Genomic DNA, 17606 nt, shown 5'->3' with positions numbered 1-17606 from the left:
CACATTTAAAAACGAGTCAAATTTTCATTCTTTGACTTTGTCTTCTCTGCTCATCTCTCCCAACCGTCCCTGGACCACGGAGGCAAGGAGACTTCAGTGTTCAAACGGGAACCAATCAGAGCAGCTGAAGCTTCTCGGTGTGTCTAAGTCTGTGCTGTAGTTTCCATCTACTGGCAGCAGAGTCCAAATGAGCAGCTCTCAAACCTTTTCATGAGGGACACTTCAGACACCCATTAAGAGTTTTCTGCCCACCCACCTGATGACAGATTTGTATCAAGATGAGAGTGAATGAGAAAACAAACCCAGTCACCAAATGTTTTTTTTTAATGTTATAGTCTCCTTGGAACCCGTTCAGCATCCCAACACCTTGGTTTTGCTCCTGATCTATTGGGGATTTGACCCTCTGACCCTACACTCATCACGTGACTCAGTGGGATCGACAGTCTCGTGGTCATGATGTGAAGCTGCTGCTCTGTCATCTTCAGCTGTGACCATCTAGTCAAATGTCCCACAATAAGCCCCAACTCTTAACTGACTTTCCCAGTTTAGACCCGGTAAAGCGCCACCATGTGTCCACCGAGTGTCTGTGCGACAGAAACAACTTGTTGGTGTGGATTGTAACTTCAGATGAAAACAAACCAAAAACCATCCTTCATGCTTTGGTCCCAGCAGCCAGCTGTCGGCCCCACAGTCGACTCAGGAGAGACGGTGAACCGGAGGAGCAGCTTTATTAACAGCTGACAGTCCAATCATTTTTGGGCACAAAAGCAATACAATTCTGAACATTAGTTTACATTCATTTATCAATAAATTAAATTAAAAAGCAGATCAGAGAAACACACATGTGGTATCTGAGGAAAGTGTGGAAACCATGAAAGAGCGCGTGTCGATTTCACCTCTGACACGTTTACAGCCTTTAACCGTGTGAAACATGAAGGTGATCACGTCAGATAAAACTAAAGGACAGAATGAGTGGTGACATAAACAGACTTTAATTTGACTGAAAGCTGCCATCATCAGCTCCAACAGTCAGGCTCAGGTGCATCGGTGCCCTGAACCAGAACTCTAAATCCTGAAGCAGCTCTAGAACAAACACCCCATAACCTCCTCCAACAATCAGAGCAGAACCAGTGAAGGCGATGGGGTCGTCAGGTCACACAGCTGGTGGAGTAAACACACTCCATGAACAGGCTTCAGTCTGTGTACACAAACACACACACATGTCACCGGGTTCCTGCTCAGCAGCAGCGAAATATGAACCACAAGGTAGTCGGTTCGAGTCTGTCTGACATCCCATAGCCAGCTTCTCAATGATTAAAAAAATGCAACACGGCACTACTGTGAAAATGATTAAAGAAAGTCGTGTTGAATCTACCATGACTGGTTGATTCAAACCTGCCACTGGAGATAAACAGAACCAGGAAGCACTGGTTTCTTCATGCATGATGTTTCTGTACAGCAAACTCAAAATCTGTTCCACCCAAATCAAAAAGAGGCAGGTGAAAGGTTTGTGCAGAAAAGCAAGTCCGGCCCCGCTCTCAGGGCCTTTGTCCATGTCTTCGTTAGTTTTTATTAGCAGAGAGTGGAGAGGGTCCACTTCCATCATCCACGTGTGACCCGTGTGTGTGTCTGCGCCTTTAGGAGGTCCAGCGCCACCAGGCCACCTTCATCCGGTCCCACACGGCGTCCAGGGAGTCGAAGGCGGGGCGTACATCCAGGATGGAGAACTGGTAGGTGTCCCTGTTGATCTCCCCGTCGTAATAGTCGATGATGTAGCGCACCTCCTTCCCGCAGCGGTCCACGATCCAGTCGTGGCGGTCGAAGGGCAGCTCGTAGCTGAGGAGAGGCAGACGTTATTGCCCAGAGACGAAACAACAGGGTGTGTGACGGTCGCAGCTCACCAACAAGAACAAACAAACAGGGGACTGTGGAGGAGCTCACCCCATCCAATGGCGCACGCGGGCCCTGGGGGAGAACTCTTTGGCTTTACCGCCAAACCTCTTCAAGGTCGGCCCACATGGACATTCTCTGCAGGGAAACAGGAGATGAACGCTGGTCAGACCAGGAGGTCAGAGGTCAACTGTGTGAACGCATCGTCAACAGAAGACCAGCAGGAACACAACGTGATGGACGGGCTACAAACACACAACCTCCTGCAGATCAGCACACACAGGCAGCAGGAAGCAGTGCTGAGGTGTCAAACTCAAGGCCCCGGGGCCAAATGTGGCCCTCTACATCATGTTATGTGGCCCGCAAGAGCATGAAAGGTCAGAAAGGCGACCTATTTAAAAATAAATAGGTCTGAAGTGTGCTGTGACCACAAACTACATTTCCCACAATGCAGTAGTTCAGCCCATTTTAACTCTGACTAAACGTTGTGAACAAAGTTAACGTCCTAACTTGTGTCTCATGTTATTTTTCTTTATTGATTGATAGTTTGATCCTTGATTGATGGAGTTCTGTGGGTTTAATAACCTGACAGATTAAAAGGATTTATGTTAGAACAGAGAAACAAACAAACATGTTTTTTCTGTCTAACTGTAATGTTTGGAACTAGAATAAGTCAGAAATTCAGATTTGTAAACATTAAGGACTATTTACTCAGGACAGGAAGTGGAGGCCCTACTTCCTGTTCCGGGCTGACCTCACCTGGCGTGCATCGCCTCCCACTTCAGGATCTCCTGCCAGGCCTGCTCGTTGTTCTTGTTGTGGATGTTAATGATGTTGCTCATGTCCGCGGCTTCCAGGTCATCGTCACGCCAGCGCCACCTGCAGGGCAAACAACACCCACTGTTACTACAAACCACCCCCTGATGGCGCCTCCTCCTCCTACATGTGGCGTGGAAATGTTTGGACCCACCCCTTCCGCAACATGGCGTTCCAGAACATCTGTTCAGACGGATAGACCCAGTTTTTCTCGGTGTTGTGACGGGGAATGTTGGACTCCTCTCTGACGGTGGAGAGGTCAAAGGGCTGGTCGGGGGCAGGCATCTGGTTGGGGGGCGGCATCTGCACAAGAAGAAAAGCCAACTCAGCATCACAGTCCACACAATGTATGGAGCCAACGTCAGTAAGACCGGATCTCGTTCTTTACCACGTGTTGGTTCTTTTCATTCTTAGTCATTATTTATTTAACTTACATATAGTTAAGTATTTGCAGGTAAAGTCTGTTTTTCTATTAATTAATAAAATAATTCCATAATTCTGTGGGTTTGGGGCTTTTGTTCAAGGCTGGAATGGATTAAAATGATTTTAGTTATTTTAAATGGTGAAATGTTGTTTGACCTGCGTTCAGTCACGGAACGGATTAAACTCGTTTCTGGAGGTTCTACTGTATCTCAATGACTGTCCTATAAAGGATTAAACTGAAGGACACATCTTTTCTGTGATTATTGCCACATGTACAAATAGAAGACACCTGTCTCCCCCAGCAGTCAAACCCCACTGACTGTCTCCTTTAGAATCGCTCCGTGTCATTTGTCTCTTTCATGCCGCCCCATCAGAGGAAGACATGTCGGACACACACCCCCTCTCTTCCTCACTCAGGTGTGTGTTACCATGTTTGCTGGGTCGATGTCATCCTTGGCGCCTGCAGCTGCTTTCATGGGACACTGCACGAACTCGTAGGCCCGGTCCTGGTGAGCTGGTCCTGCTGTCGCCTGGTGCATCGGACAATCTGACGGGGGAGACGCTGCAGGAGACAAAAATGTGTCTCCTCAATTTGTCCAGAAAAAATTCCATAAATCTGCACGGCTCTGATTTTAACACTGATACCTTTGACAGGCTGAACTTGATGCATGGGGCACTCTGAAGGAGGAGACACTAAAAACAAAGATCATTTATTGACACCACCACAAAAGGAATCAAACAATGGTAAAGCAACGTCTAAGAATATTGATGTCACTTGAGTCCAAGCTTCATTGTTCCCACGGCAACAGTACCTTTGACAGGCTGTGCCTCTTGATGCATGGGGCAGCCCCTGGCAGCCATCATGGCCTCTGCCTTGACTGTCGGAGCAGTAGGGGTAGACATGGAGGCTCCCATCCTGACCGGCCCACCTGAGGACAAAGACAACAGCTAGTTTGACCTTTAAGTTGGACACAGGTCAGTTTGATCTGACAGGGATCAGTTCTGTATTTCATTCTAATCACGGAATTTAGCGTCGTGACGACTGATCCAATCACAGAACAGAGGACGGAGAATCAGAGGAAGAGGGAGAAGTCACAGCGTAGGACGCAACGTTTGCTTTAATGGTGCTGCTTTGAGCAAAGCATGTTGGGATCAGTCAGGAACAGACAGAAAACACGGATAAATGTCCAGAGCGTCAGAGAACGTCCAGTGAAGGTGACTCAATGTGAAATTTCCTTTGGGATTAAAAAAGTATATAACTATCATTGTTACTCTAATGAGTTAAAAACTTTCACAAATAAGTGTGGTGACAGGTCCTGATGAGCAGGAATCCTTCATGGTCAACATAAACTTTACATTATATAACACGTATATAACATGTATATAACATGTATATAACACGTATATAACATGTATATAACATGTATATAACACGTATATAACATGTATATAACATGTATATAACACGTATATAACATGCACACGTGTGGTGTGACGTAAGCACGCTGCCCTGCTACACTACCTGCTACACGTCCAGCGACCCGAACTGAACCGCTGAGCTACTTGAAGGTCGAAGGGTTTTAAAAGTCTTAAACTGATCCAGACAATTTTATAAACTCAGGATCATCATCAGATAAACGTTTAGCAGCAGAACCAGAACCAGAATAATCCTCTCAAAAACCGGTTCCGGTGTACCGGAGGTTCGTTTTATTGTCCTGAGCTAACGTTAGCATCCAGCCTGCAGACACAAGGCTAACAGTTAGCACCGTGGACCTGGTTCTGTACCGTCTCAGAGTAACGCGTTCCTCGGTGACTCACACAGGATGGAGACACAGGATGAGAGAAACATTTAAAACTTCAATACAACAGAACGAGCTGCTAGCATTAGCTCCTCCTGCTCTAACTAGCCTAGCGAGCAGCTATGCTAACGGTCCCGGCTCTCCGTCCGCAGCGTCTTCCTTCACCGACGTGGCTTCAGGAACCAGACCATCTTTATTCCGCTCCAGTATTTAATCCAGACTAGCGTGGACAAGTACCGAGAAGTAATAGATTACCTGTGGAGGAACTGTTCAGAACTCCGTCCGTCCGAGACTCTCACCAATGTCACCGTGCAAGAGACACGGAGAACTACCCAGAAGCAGTTGCGCGACTATCGGTTACATATCCTCTACGTCTGACGTCAGTCTGACGTCATCACGCTGTAAAGGAACGAGTTTTGCTTTGTTTTTGTTTTGTTTTCTTTTGTTTTCTTTTGTTTTCTTTTCTCTGTTTTTGTTTTGTTTTCTTTTGTTTTCTTTTGTTTTCTTTTGTTTTCTTTTTGTTTTGTTTTGTTTTCTTTTTGTTTTCTTTTTGTTTTGTTTCGAATTCAATTCAAAAAACTTTATTAGTCCATAAGGGAAGTAAGACCTAAGTAAGTAACTAGTGAAACTAGTTATTACAAAACTAGTTAATTAAAAAATCTTTTCTGCTATTTTTAGAAGGCGAGAACGAAGCTAATTTTTTGTTTTGTTTCGTTATTTTATTTAATTCATTCAATCATTCATTCATTCATCCTCTAAACCCGCTTTCTTCGCTGTCGCTGGACGTGGGGTGCAGGAGCCTATCCCAGCCAACTGGGAGGGGACACTCTGGGTGCGACGCCAGTGCACCAAGGTATTTTACATTATTTCATTGTTTTATTATGGTTCATTAGCTCAGCCCACTAGATTTTGTCTTGGGGACCAGAAGGTAGACGGTTCAAGACCACCCTGGTCCAAAGGGTGGAGCGTGAACTAGTTTCTGAGTGTCAGTTCATCTCCTGAGCAGCGCTAGGGCCTGTGAAACATGGAGACAGTGAAAAAAAGAAGAATTTACCCACAGGAATCAATAAATTAAATTTGGAAATTTGAAACAAAGTGAATTTGGAAAGAGTACTTTGAAGAGTTGATGAACGTGGAAAATGAGAGAGAACAAAAACTAGAAGAGGTGACTGTTGTGGACCAGGAAGTAGCAAAGATTAGTCAGGATGAAGTGAGGAGGGCATTGAAGAGGATGAAGAGTGGAAAGGCAGTCGGTCCTGATGATATACCTGTAGAGGTTTGGAAGTGTCTAGGAGAGGTGGCAGTAGAGTTTCTGACTGGGTTGTTCAACAGGATCTTAGATAGTGAGAAGATGCCTGAGGAATGGAGGAGAAGTGTGCTGGTTCCCATTTTTAAGAACAAGGGAGATGTGCAGAGTTGTGGCAACTACAGAGGAATAAAGCTGATGAGCCATACAATGAAGTTATGGGAGAGAGTAGTGGAAGCTAGACTAAGGGCAGAAGTGAACATTTGTGAGCAGCAGTATGGTTTCATGCCAAAAAAGAGTACTACAGATGCAGTATTTGATTTGAGGATGTTGATAGAGAAGTACAGAGAAGGCCAGAGGGAGCTGCATTGTGTTTTTGTAGATCTGGAGAAAGCTTATGACAGGGTGCCCAGAGAGGAACTGTGGTATTGTATGAGGAAGTCTGGAGTGGCAGAGAAGTATGTTAGAAGGTGCAGGACATGTATGAAGACTGTAAGTAGTGAAGTGTGCTGTAGGTGTGACAGAGGAGTTCAAGGTGGAGGTGCGACTGCATCAGGGATCAGCTCTGAGCCCCTTCTTGTTGCTATGGTGATGGACAGGCTGACAGACGAGGTCAGACAGGAATCTCCATGGACTATGATGTTTGCAGATGACATTGTGATCTGCAGTGAGAGCAGGGAACAGGTGGAGGAGAAGCTAGAGAGGTGGAGGTTTGTCCTGGAAAGGAAAGGAATGAAGGTTAGCCGCAGTAAGACAGAGTACATGTGTGTGAATGAGAGGGACCCAAGTGGAAGAGTGAGGTTACAGGGAGAAGAGATCAAGAAGGTGGAGGATTTTAAGTACTTAGGCTCAACAGTCCAGAGCAATGGAGAGTGTGGAAAAGAGGTGAAGAAGCGTGTACAGGCAGGATGGAACGGGTGGAGGAAAGTGTCAGGTGTGATGTGTGATAGAAGAGTTTCAGCTAAAATGAAAGGAAAGGTGTACAAAACTGTGGTGAGACCAGCGATGTTGTTTGGTCTAGAGACAGTGTCACTGAAGAAAAGACAGGAGACAGAGCTGGAGGTAGCAGAGATGAAGATGCTGAGGTTCTCTCTGGGAGTGACCAGGAAGGATAGGATCAGGAATGAGTACATCAGAGGAACAGCACATGTTAGAGGTTCTGGAGATAAAGTCAGAGAGGCCAGACTGAGATGGTTTGGACATGTCCAGAGGAGAGATAGTGAATATATTGGTAGAAGGATGCTGAGTTTTGAACTGCCAGGCAGGAGGCCTAGAGGAAGACCAAAGAGGAGGTTTATGGATGTAGTGAAAGAGGACATGAAGGTAGTTGGTGTGAGAGAAGAGGATGCAGAAGACAGGGTTAGATGGAGGCCACTGATTGGCTGTGGCGACCCCTGAAGGGAAAAGCCCAAAGGAGAAAAAGAATCAATAAAGTAAATTTCTCCTTTGTTGATATGTCAATGTAAAGCCTCCACAAGTTTGTAGAAAAGGAAACGTTTCTATATATGAGTTAATACATAACCAGCATCGTCTATAAGTATCTACGATTTTCTACAACAATCAATCACTTTTTATTACAAACTGTAAGAAATACACTTTCATACGACAGATGCGTGGATTTGGCCACAAGATGGCGCCAAAACATCAGCAATTTGTGAGAAAAACGTTCAACTCGTTCACCTTAATCTTTCCTTTTCCTGCTTCTAAAGGGCTCCGTTAAATTCATCAAGATGGGCATGTTAAAGCAGAAGAGAACAAAGATCAAGGAAAAATAAAGAGTTATTAGAACTTATCTTTGCTCTCCATCTGTGAGGCAGACGTGACCTTTTTAACGTCCTGCTTCTGTGACCCCTGACTCTGACATTCCAGGAGTCGGTTTTTATTATACTACTGGTTTTCAAGACGAATGTTTCAAGATTGTTTTTTACGACTCATGTATGACCAGGACAGTGCAATAAAGTGGTTTGTTGTCTTGCTAACATTAGATGCAGAAAAGAATGATTTATTTTTATCCTACTTTCTAAACGTGGCAGTAACAGTCCACATGTTACCTATCACTGGCTGGATCAACATGAGGGGCCCGAAGCTATTTGAGCCAGGGGCCCTTATGAAGCACCTCCAGTCTGCATCTGTGGGTGTATCCTGTTACCCACCAGAGGCATCACAGGCCCCCAGACTGCACACAGCAGGTTTTCACTAACTCCTTCCAAGCTGGTTTCATCTGAATCACTTTTGTCATCATTTCATTCCATGTAAATACATTAGGAGAAAACAAGGAGTAGAAAAAAGAAAACCGACTGTGTTGCGATCCATAAGTCTGAGTTATGTTTAAGTTTAAATCAAAGGTTTCCTCCCTGGCATTTATCAACTACAGGTTGAAGATATAAAAAATATTATCATAATAAACAAGGAATTCTGCTGATTAGTCGCTGTTGTTTTGTCCAGTTTATAATTATTGAGTACTCCCAGTTCTGGGTCACCACTGATACGCTTCCTCACTAATTCTGTGGTTATAACCAGTCAAACACAGAGGAACTAATCTGTTCTGGTGCTATGATGACTGCACTGCACACCGACTGCTGCTCTTTAATGACTAGTACTATTAACCTTTAATAAATAATAATAATGGATAGTAATAATAATAGTAATAATAATAATAAAAATTATAATAATGATAATAATGATAGTAATAGTAATAATAATAATAATAATAATAATAATGATAATAATAGTGATAATAATAATAATAATGTCAGTGTGATATACAGTATGTTAAAACATAATTTATAAACATCATTGAAGCCAATATCCTGACTACAAAAATGTGAGGATTCATGTCTCTACAAAAGTAATAATAGTTTAAAGATTAATTCTAGTGTTATTATGTTAATGCTGGCGTAGTGGGCGTTGCTGTCAATAAGGTTGTGGGTTCAGTTCCTTTCTGTGTGGCATGTGTGTGTGTGTGTGTGTGTGTGTGTGTGTGTGTGTGTGTGTGTGTGTGTGTGTGTGTGTGTGTGTGTGTGTGTGTGTGTGTGTGTGTGTGTTCTCTCTGGGTTCATCGTGGGTGTGTGAGAGCGTGTGTGTTTGTCTTTCGTGTGTTCCTGCGGCGATCGAGGCGTTACTGTATTCTTGCGTGTGAAACCTTTATAATACAGACTGAGAGTGGAAAAACAAATTTCACTTTGGGGAAATTTTTTCTTCTTCTTGTTGACATTTCATCACAAAGTTTGTGTTGGAATTTCTGACACACATGTTGTGTCAAGTACAACAGGAGACATGTGGCTCTAACTTATGTCAGACTGATATTTATTATAAACAAACCACCATCAACGGAAACCATTCAACCTTCCTCAATGATAATAATAATAACGCTCCAACACTCCTGAATACACACACGATGATCAGGGGAAAACATCCCATTCTATGGGCGTCAGGACTGCATGTTGACTCTGTGAGTGCGTTCTGTCTAGAATGTTTGGGATGCTCATCTCTGATTGGTTGTGGTGCTGGCGTGCTTCTGAACGGCCACACACACAACCATGGGATTGTTTTGGTTCTTCTACATTAGCTGTTTGCGTGCGTTGGAGTGTTTTGCTGTCTGGAATGAGAACACACTGGACTGAGCAACAGTCGAGGTCCTGAAAACACCTCAAGCCTTTCCTCTGACACAACATTTTAATCACAAATCAAATCAGCCAAACCCTCCAGACTCCAATTATTAAGAGCTATGTGAAACTGAACGCCGCTTTCACTGATTGAGCCCCGGCGTCTCACAGAGGTCGCTCCGATCCAGCGCCACGGAGCTTTTCTAATGCCTTCCAGAACAGATCCTAGATGCACAAAGCGCCCCAAAGCCAGCGGCTGCAGAGGTACGGCCCGTTAGAACTATTTGTGGACGTGTTTTCTCCAGGTTCTGAGTGCTGTTGTGATTCCCCCCACAGCTGCGTCATGTATTTCTACAGTGTTATAGCAGTAAAAGTTTTATAATTACCACCAACCCACACAAAAGTGTTCAATCACACAGCTGCCCTCTAATTATGTCTCGCTTTCATTCAGCATTTTTGAAGTGTTCTCCGAGACAAAAACAGCTTTTCAGGGCAGCACAAAGAGCAGATGACGAGTTACCCCATCTGTTTACCCCCAGCCAGGTGTGCAGGGGAGATAGGAGGCCCAAAAGATAAGAAAGCAAGTGGGATACTGTAAATCAGGAGTTTTATTTCATAAAGTGAGACCAGTCCAACCCCAGTGAAGTCAATCTGAGCAGCCAGTGGAGTGAGGGACTGGTTTTATTACCCATCAGCCTCTCCTCAACTGGATTCCACTTCTCAAACACAGGTGAACATGAGATTCCATCCAACATCAGTCACACACACATCTTTGGATGACATTTGCTCTTGTCAGCGAATATTAACAATTCTAAATAATTTCTTTAAATCACAGTGACCACAAACATGACTTTAGTCACGTGGGGGAGGGTTTGTCCCTGCTGGCGCTTCAATAATGAAACGTTTGTTTCTTGTTGGTTCTGCTAGTTTCAGATTAGCGGTAAAGTATTCTGTGTTAGCGGCCGGAGCGGCCCCTTTAAGAAGGTAGTCATGTGACCGAGGCCGGAGCCCCTTTCAGAAGGTAGTCATGTGACCGAGGCCGGAGCCCCTTTCAGAAGGTAGTCATGTGACCGAGGCCGGAGCCCCTTTCAGAAGGTAGTCATGTGACCGAGGCCGGAGCCCCTTTCAGAAGGCAGTCATGTGACCGAGGCCGGAGCCCCTTTCAGAAGGTAGTCATGTGACCGAGGCAAGCATCTCCACAAGAGTCAGACTGACTCATGGACAGATTGTCCTTCTTATTTTTGATCCTACCTCAATTTTTTTTCTGTGCATTGATTATTTGAGTATTGATCAGACTGATTTTGGGGCATTCAATAATTGCTTTTCATCATTTTTGCACATGAATTCTTCATATATGATAAAAATAAAAATAAATATCTATTTCACACCGAGGATTTAATTTTGCATTATTTTTGTGTTTCGTCTTTCTTCCACTGGAGTCAGTGTTTCTATGGAGGCTGTTTTTTAAAATCTGACAGCTAATTTTAAACGTGGCCTACGTGCTGTTTGGTGAATATTAATGAGGCCCATGTTTATTTGGGAAATATCATCGTACTTAAAACTAGTGTGTAAACCCACTGGGATTTAGCTAAACTCTAGCAGGCCTCTGAGGGTCTGCGTCACAGACACTCCACTTTGTACTTTTGATTAATTCCAAGTTTGTCCACAGCTGGTACCGAGATGATAATGAATTTGTTATTTTCAGCTCCGTGTTTTGCAGATTTTACCTTCACTCGCTCCATCTTTACTTCCTCTAAATCTGGCTTTCATTAGACGGGGGAAGAACATCTGTCTCTCCTGGAGAAACCAGTGGAGGCTGTGGTTCCAGTCTGGACCATTAAACAACCAGAAATACCTGCAACACAGGAACAACTTTAGGTCACCTTAATGAGAACAACCAATAAAACAAACATCAGCAAAAGGACCACATCAAATTATGAATATTCATCTGTAAAAATGCACATATTTGACTGAAAATTAACAAAGTTCATAATCTGATCCTCCTCCGACTGGAAACTGAACAATGCAGAGTGAAAACAATCAGTTGTTGAAATGGATTCTGGGTAATTGCTGGGCCAGAATGGTCTGGCTACAGTTTCACACCACAAACTGTGTGTTGATGCTAAATGGGATTCTTCTTCTGTGGTTTGAGTCCTCCTGGGTTTAGCTGGAAATTATAGTTCATGTATTGTCGATGGAGGGGGGCCCTGACGAGTTTATCCAGGAGGGACGCTGCAGCGTGAGCCTGACTGTAGAATGTGATTCTAAACGTTAGATGGTCCATACAGTCACGTCATGTGAAAAGGTGAATCTGTATGATTCATTCAAACAGGACAAATGTCGCATCTCAACAACCGCTGGGTGTTCTGGGTAGTACCTACCGTATATCTTGGACTATAAGCCACTGCTTTTTTCCTCGGTTTTGAACCATGTGGTTTATACAAAGGTGAGGCTAATCAGTTGGCTACAATGTCTAAAGTGCATTATAACAATGAAGGATCAGAGCTGAGAGTACACGTGAGGACAGGATAATAAATACTTAAAGGAGAGTTAGGCTTGAGAAAATGTGTAGAAGTGAAATAATTTTATACTATTTTATATTAATATTTTATATAAATATATATTTATAGCTTTTTTTATTTATTTATATTTATATTATATATTTATATATATTTTTATTTTATATTTATATTTTACTATTTTATAATTTGCCCCAAATGGATTAAATAACGGCATAAATAAGCGCATTAATAAATAATGAAGCGCTTCAGCAACTCCGACACTGAAGACGACAACTCCATGAAGATGATTAAAGTGACTTCTTTTTTTAACTCAGGAGAAATGAAGGTAATAAATGCTGGTTATTTTCTCTGGGTCTGTTTTGTTTTAATCAGCAAAGTTGCTGCCGTGTTAAAAGACACTGTTGGTAAAGAATCTGTTCAGACACATACATGTACACTTGCAGTACAAAATCGTTCTGTTCGTGCAGTACATAAATTTTTCAACATAGATATCTGCAGCTTATAACCTGGTGCGGCTTGCATATCTTTTTTAAAAATGTTATATATATACCGTATATATAAAGGTGCGCTCTATAGTCCAGAAAATACGGTACTTAACCAATGACAGGGTCAAGGCCTGATGTCGACTGTTGTGTGTGAGGACAGAAAGGCCACCTGTGCTGTCATCCCATCTACTGGCTGGTTTAGGCCACATAGAACACACATAGAACACACATAGAACACACATAGAACACACACCGTCAGACGTGTGAGGCAAGAGGTTCAGTGTGCGCTAGAACGCTAACCAGAGCATCTGTGTCGCTGCTGTCCAGTCCCCACACTGGTTTTAAGCCATCACTGAACTATCATTATGTATTCAACAGACATGAAACTTGTACCATGGATAATATACACTGTCCTAAGGACTGAAGTGTTCTCCACAGACGTGCAGTCAGCTGCGTCTGCCCTGTTTTTGTAGTAGTGGTATAAATATAGCGTTCCAGAGCAGAATCGGGGTAATTGAGGCCTTTAAAGGATCTTTTTATAGATGTTTTTCTGAAAAGACTGTGGTGAGATGTTCTATTTAATACACTGTATATACACATGTATGTATATAACAGACACACTGATGATGTCACCACTTTGTAGAGGCGGCTGCCCTGCTCCTTCGGCCATCCCAGTGGTAATAAACACATTTACATTGTAGCTCCAGTAGCTATAAAGTTAACGAGAAAACTATGAAACTAAATCAGTCGTTCTTAACATACATCAGTAGTCATCGAGGACGTTGATCCTGCTTACATAAGGCTGATCATGAGAGCAGGAGTGACTCCATGTCGTCTGTACAGATCCTCCCTCTAAACTTGGTAGACATGCAAGCAGCTAATGTTGTGTTGTGTCGTGTCGTGTCGTGTCATGTTGTGTGTGTTGTGTTGTGTCGTGTCGTCTTGTGTCCTGTCGTGTTGTGTTGTGTTGTGTTGTGTTGTGTCATGTTGTGTTGTGTGTGTTGTGTTGTTTTGGGTTGTGTTGTGTGTGTTGGGTTGTGTCGTGTCGTGTCGTGTTGTGTTGTGTGTGTTGTGTTATGTTGTGTCGTGTCGTGTCGTGTGTGTTGTGTTGTGTTGTGTGTGTTGTGTTGTGTCGTGTCCTGTTGTGTTGTGTGTGTTGTGTTGAGTTGTGTTGTATTGTGTGTGTTGTGTGTGTTGAGTGTGTTGTGTGTGTCGTGTGTGTTGTGTTGTGTGTGTTGTGTTGTGTGAGTGTTGTGTTACTTGTGTGTGTTGTGTTGTGTGTGTTGTGCTGTGTGTGTTGTGTGTGTTGTGTTGTGTTGTGTGTGTTGTGTTGTGTTGTGTGTGTTGTGTGTGTTGTTTTGTGTTGTGTTGCGTTGTGTTGTGTTGTGTTGTATTGTGTGTGTTGTGTGTGTTGCGTGTGTTGTGTTGTCTTGTGTCTTGTGTGTTGTGTGTTGTGTTGTGTTGTGTTGTGTGTGTTGTGTGTGTTGTGTTGTGTGTGTTGTGTGTGTTGTGTTGTGTGTGTTGTGTTGTGTTGTGTTGTGTGTGTTGTGTGTGTTGTGTTGTGTTGTGTGTGTTGTGTGTGTTGTGTTGTGTGTGTTGTGTTGTGTGTGTTGTGTGTGTGTGTGTGTATGTGTGTGTGTGTGTGTGTGTGTATTGTGTGTGTTGTGTGTGTTGTGTGTGTGTGTGTGTGTTGTGTGTTGTGTTGTGTATGTTGTGTGTGTTGTGTTGTGTGTGTTGTGTTGTGTTGTGTTGTGTTGTGGTGTGTGTGTGTGTGTGTGTGTGTGTGTGTTGTGTGTGTTGTGTTGTGTGTGTTGTGTGTGTGTATGTGTGTGTGTGTGTGTGTGTGTGTGTATTGTGTGTGTTGTGTGTGTTGCGTGTGTTGTGTTGTCTTGTGTCTTGTGTTGTGTGTGTTGTGTTGTGTGTGTTGTGTGTGTGTGTTGTGTTGTGTGTGTTGTTTTGTGTTGTGTTGTGTTGTGTTGTGTGTGTTGTGTGTGTGTGTTGTGTTGTGTGTGTTGTGTTGTGTTGTGTGTGTTGTGTTGTCCTCTCCAAGGAACCATCACCTTACCGTGGTGGAGAGGTTTGTGTGCCCTAAGGATCCTGGGAGCTATGTTGTCGGGAGTCTTGTACTCCTGGTAGGGTCACCCAAGGCAAACAGGTCTCAGGTGAAGGGCCAGACAAAGAATGGTTCAAATATCCCATGAAAAACGGAAAAGGGAAAAATGTGACCCTGCCCGGAGGAAGCCCGGGGCCCACGTCTGGAGCCAGGCCTGGACGGAGGGCCCGTCAGCGAGCGCCTGGTGGCCGGGTCTGCCACGGGGCACGGCCGGGCTTAGCCCGAAAAGGCAACGTGGATTCTTCCCACCCCTGTGGACCCACCACCCGCAGGGCAGACCGATGGGGTCGGGTGCGCTGCCATATGGGTGGCAGTGACGACAGGGGGTCACGACGGACCAGACCCGGGCGGCAGAAGTTGGCTTTGGGAACGTGGAATGTCACCTCAGTGGCGGGGAAGGAGCCGGAACTTGTGTTGGAGGTGGAGCGCTACCAGTTGGATCTGGTGGGGCTTACCTCCACGCATAGCCTCGGTTCTAGATCCAAACTCCTGGATAGGGGTTGGACCTTGTTTTACTCCGGAGTTGCGTCAGGCGTGAGGCGCAGGGCGGGTGTGGGGATACTCACAAGTCCCCGGCTGAGCGCCGCTGTGTTGGAGTTTACCCCGGTGGATGAGAGGGTCGCTTCCCTACGCCTTAAGGCTGTGGGGGGGGAAACTCTGACTGTTATTTGTGCATATGCACCAAATATCAGTTCAGAGTATTCGGCCTTCTTGGGGTCCCTAAATGGGGTCCTTGAAGGGATCCCTGCAGGGGACTCCATTGTTCTCCTGGGGGACTTCAACGCACACGTCGGCAATGATGGAGACACTTGGAGGGGCGTGATTGGGAGGAATGGCCTCCCTGATCTGAACCCGAGCGGTGTTATGTTGTTGGACTTCTGTGCTAGTCACGGATTGTTCATAACTAACACCATGTTCGAACACAAGGATGCTCATAAGTGTACCTGGTACCAGAGCACCCTGGGTCGGAGGTCAATGATTGATCTTGTGATCGTATCATCTGATCTCCGACCGTGTGTTTTGGACACTCGGGTGAAGAGAGGGGCAGAGCTGTCAACTGATCACCACCTGGTGGTGAGTTGGGTCCGTTGGGGGAGGAAACCTTTGGATAGACCTGGTAAGCCCAAACGAGTAGTGCGGGTGAACTGGGAACGTCTGGAGGAGGACTCTGTCTGTGAGGCCTTCAATTCACACCTCCGAAGGAGCTTCTCGTGCATCCCTGTGGAGGCTGGGGGCATTGAACCTGAATGGTCGATGTTCAAAGCTTCCATTGCTGAAGCTGCAGCTGAGAGCTGTGGTCTCAAGGTCTTGGGTGCCTCAAGGGGCGGTAACCCTCGAACACCGTGGTGGACCCCGGTGGTCAGGGAAGCCGTCCGACTAAAGAAGGAGGCCTTCAGGGGCATGTTGTCCCTGTGGACTCCTGAAGCAGTTGCAGGGTACCGACGGGCCAAAAGGACTGCAGCCTCGGCTGTGATGGAGGCAAAACAGAGGGTGTGGGAGGAGTTCGGAGAGGCCATGGAGAAGGACTATCGGACGGCACCAAAGTTGTTCTGGAGGACTGTCCGACACCTCAGGAGGGGGAAACGGGGAACCATCCAAGCTGTATACAGCAAAGATGGGACACTGTTGACCTCGACTGAGGAGGTTGTCGGTCGGTGGAAGGAACACTTTGAGGAACTCCTGAATCCAACTACCCCAACTGACCCGTCCTCTGTTGCAGAGGCAGAGCTGGAGGATGATGGGGGATCAGAATCAATCTCTCGGGGCGAAGTCACCGAGGTAGCTAAACAACTGCACGGTGGCAAAGCCCCGGGTATTGATGAGATTCGCCCGGAAATGCTGAAGGCTCTGGGTGTTGAGGGGCTGTCGTGGATGACACGCCTCTTTAACATTGCGTGGAAGTCTGGGACAGTGGTGAAAGAGTGGCAGACTGGGGTGGTGGTTCCTCTTTTTAAAAAGGGGGACCAGAGGGTGTGTGCCAATTACAGGGGCATCACACTCCTCAGCCTCCCTGGGAAAGTTTACTCCAAGGTGCTGGAAAGGAGGGTCCGGCCGATTGTCGAGCCTCAGATTGAGGAGGAACAATGTGGGTTCCGTCCTGGTCGTGGAACAACAGACCAGCTTTTTGCTCTCACAGGGATCCTAGAGGGGGCTTGGGAGTATGCCCATCCAGTCTACATGTGTTTTGTGGACTTGGAGAAGGCATATGATCATGTCCCCAGGGATATACTGTGGGAAATACTGCGGGAGTATGGAGTGAGGGGGCCTCTCCTCAGGGCCATCCAATCCCTGTACGCCCAAAGTGAGAGCTGCGTTCGGGTTCTCGGCAGTAAGTCGGACTTGTTCCGAGTACCTGTTGGCCTTCGCCAGGGCTGCGCTTTATCACCAATTCTGTTTGTGATTTTCATGGACAGGATATCGAGGCGTAGTCGTGGTGAGGAGGCTTTACAGTTTGGTGGCCTGAGGATTGCATCACTGCTTTTTGCAGATGATGTGGTCCTGTTTGCGTCACCGGCCTGTGACCTGCAGCGCTCACTGGTCCGGTTTGCAGCCGAGTGTGAAGCGGCGGGGATGAGGATTAGCACCTCCAAATCTGAGGCCATGGTCTTCAGCAGGAAACCGGTGGACTGCCTTCTCCAAGTGGGGAATGAGGTCCTTCCACAAGTGAAGGAGTTTAAGTATCTTGGGGTCCTGTTCACGAGTGAGG

General features: G+C 45.4%; 1 protein-coding gene across 1 annotated transcript; it reads right to left on the bottom strand.

Annotated features, from left to right (window-relative positions):
• Nucleotides 1-319: 319 nt before the first annotated feature.
• On the bottom strand, nt 320-5275 carry hccsb (holocytochrome c synthase b). Its single transcript, XM_068343935.1, has 8 exons — nt 5184-5275; nt 3942-4058; nt 3775-3822; nt 3558-3691; nt 2861-3009; nt 2650-2769; nt 1942-2028; nt 320-1836 (listed from the first exon to the last, which is right to left on the bottom strand). The coding sequence occupies exons 2-8, from the start codon at nt 4042-4044 to the stop codon at nt 1638-1640; spliced, it is 840 nt and encodes a 279-aa protein (XP_068200036.1). The 5' UTR covers nt 4045-4058; nt 5184-5275; the 3' UTR covers nt 320-1637.
• Between the last annotated feature and the right edge of the window lie 12331 nt (nt 5276-17606).

Source organism: Antennarius striatus, chromosome 20 (assembly GCF_040054535.1).
Source record: "Antennarius striatus isolate MH-2024 chromosome 20, ASM4005453v1, whole genome shotgun sequence".
NCBI classification, from domain to species: Eukaryota; Metazoa; Chordata; class Actinopteri; order Lophiiformes; family Antennariidae; genus Antennarius; species Antennarius striatus.
This window is presented reverse-complemented; position numbering and strand designations above follow the sequence as displayed.

Excerpts from the sequence above, each read along its gene's own strand:
- hccsb (XM_068343935.1), bottom strand. The coding sequence starts at position 4,044 with ATGGGAGCCTCCATGTCTACCCCTACTGCTCCGACAGTCAAGGCAGAG. Across the intron at positions 3,692-3,774 it reads TCAAGTTCAGCCTGTCAAAG|CGTCTCCCCCGTCAGATTGT; the intron begins GTATCAGTGTTA and ends TGTCTCCTGCAG. Across the intron at positions 2,029-2,649 it reads TGGGAGGCGATGCACGCCAG|AGAATGTCCATGTGGGCCGA; the intron begins GTGAGGTCAGCC and ends GTTTCCCTGCAG.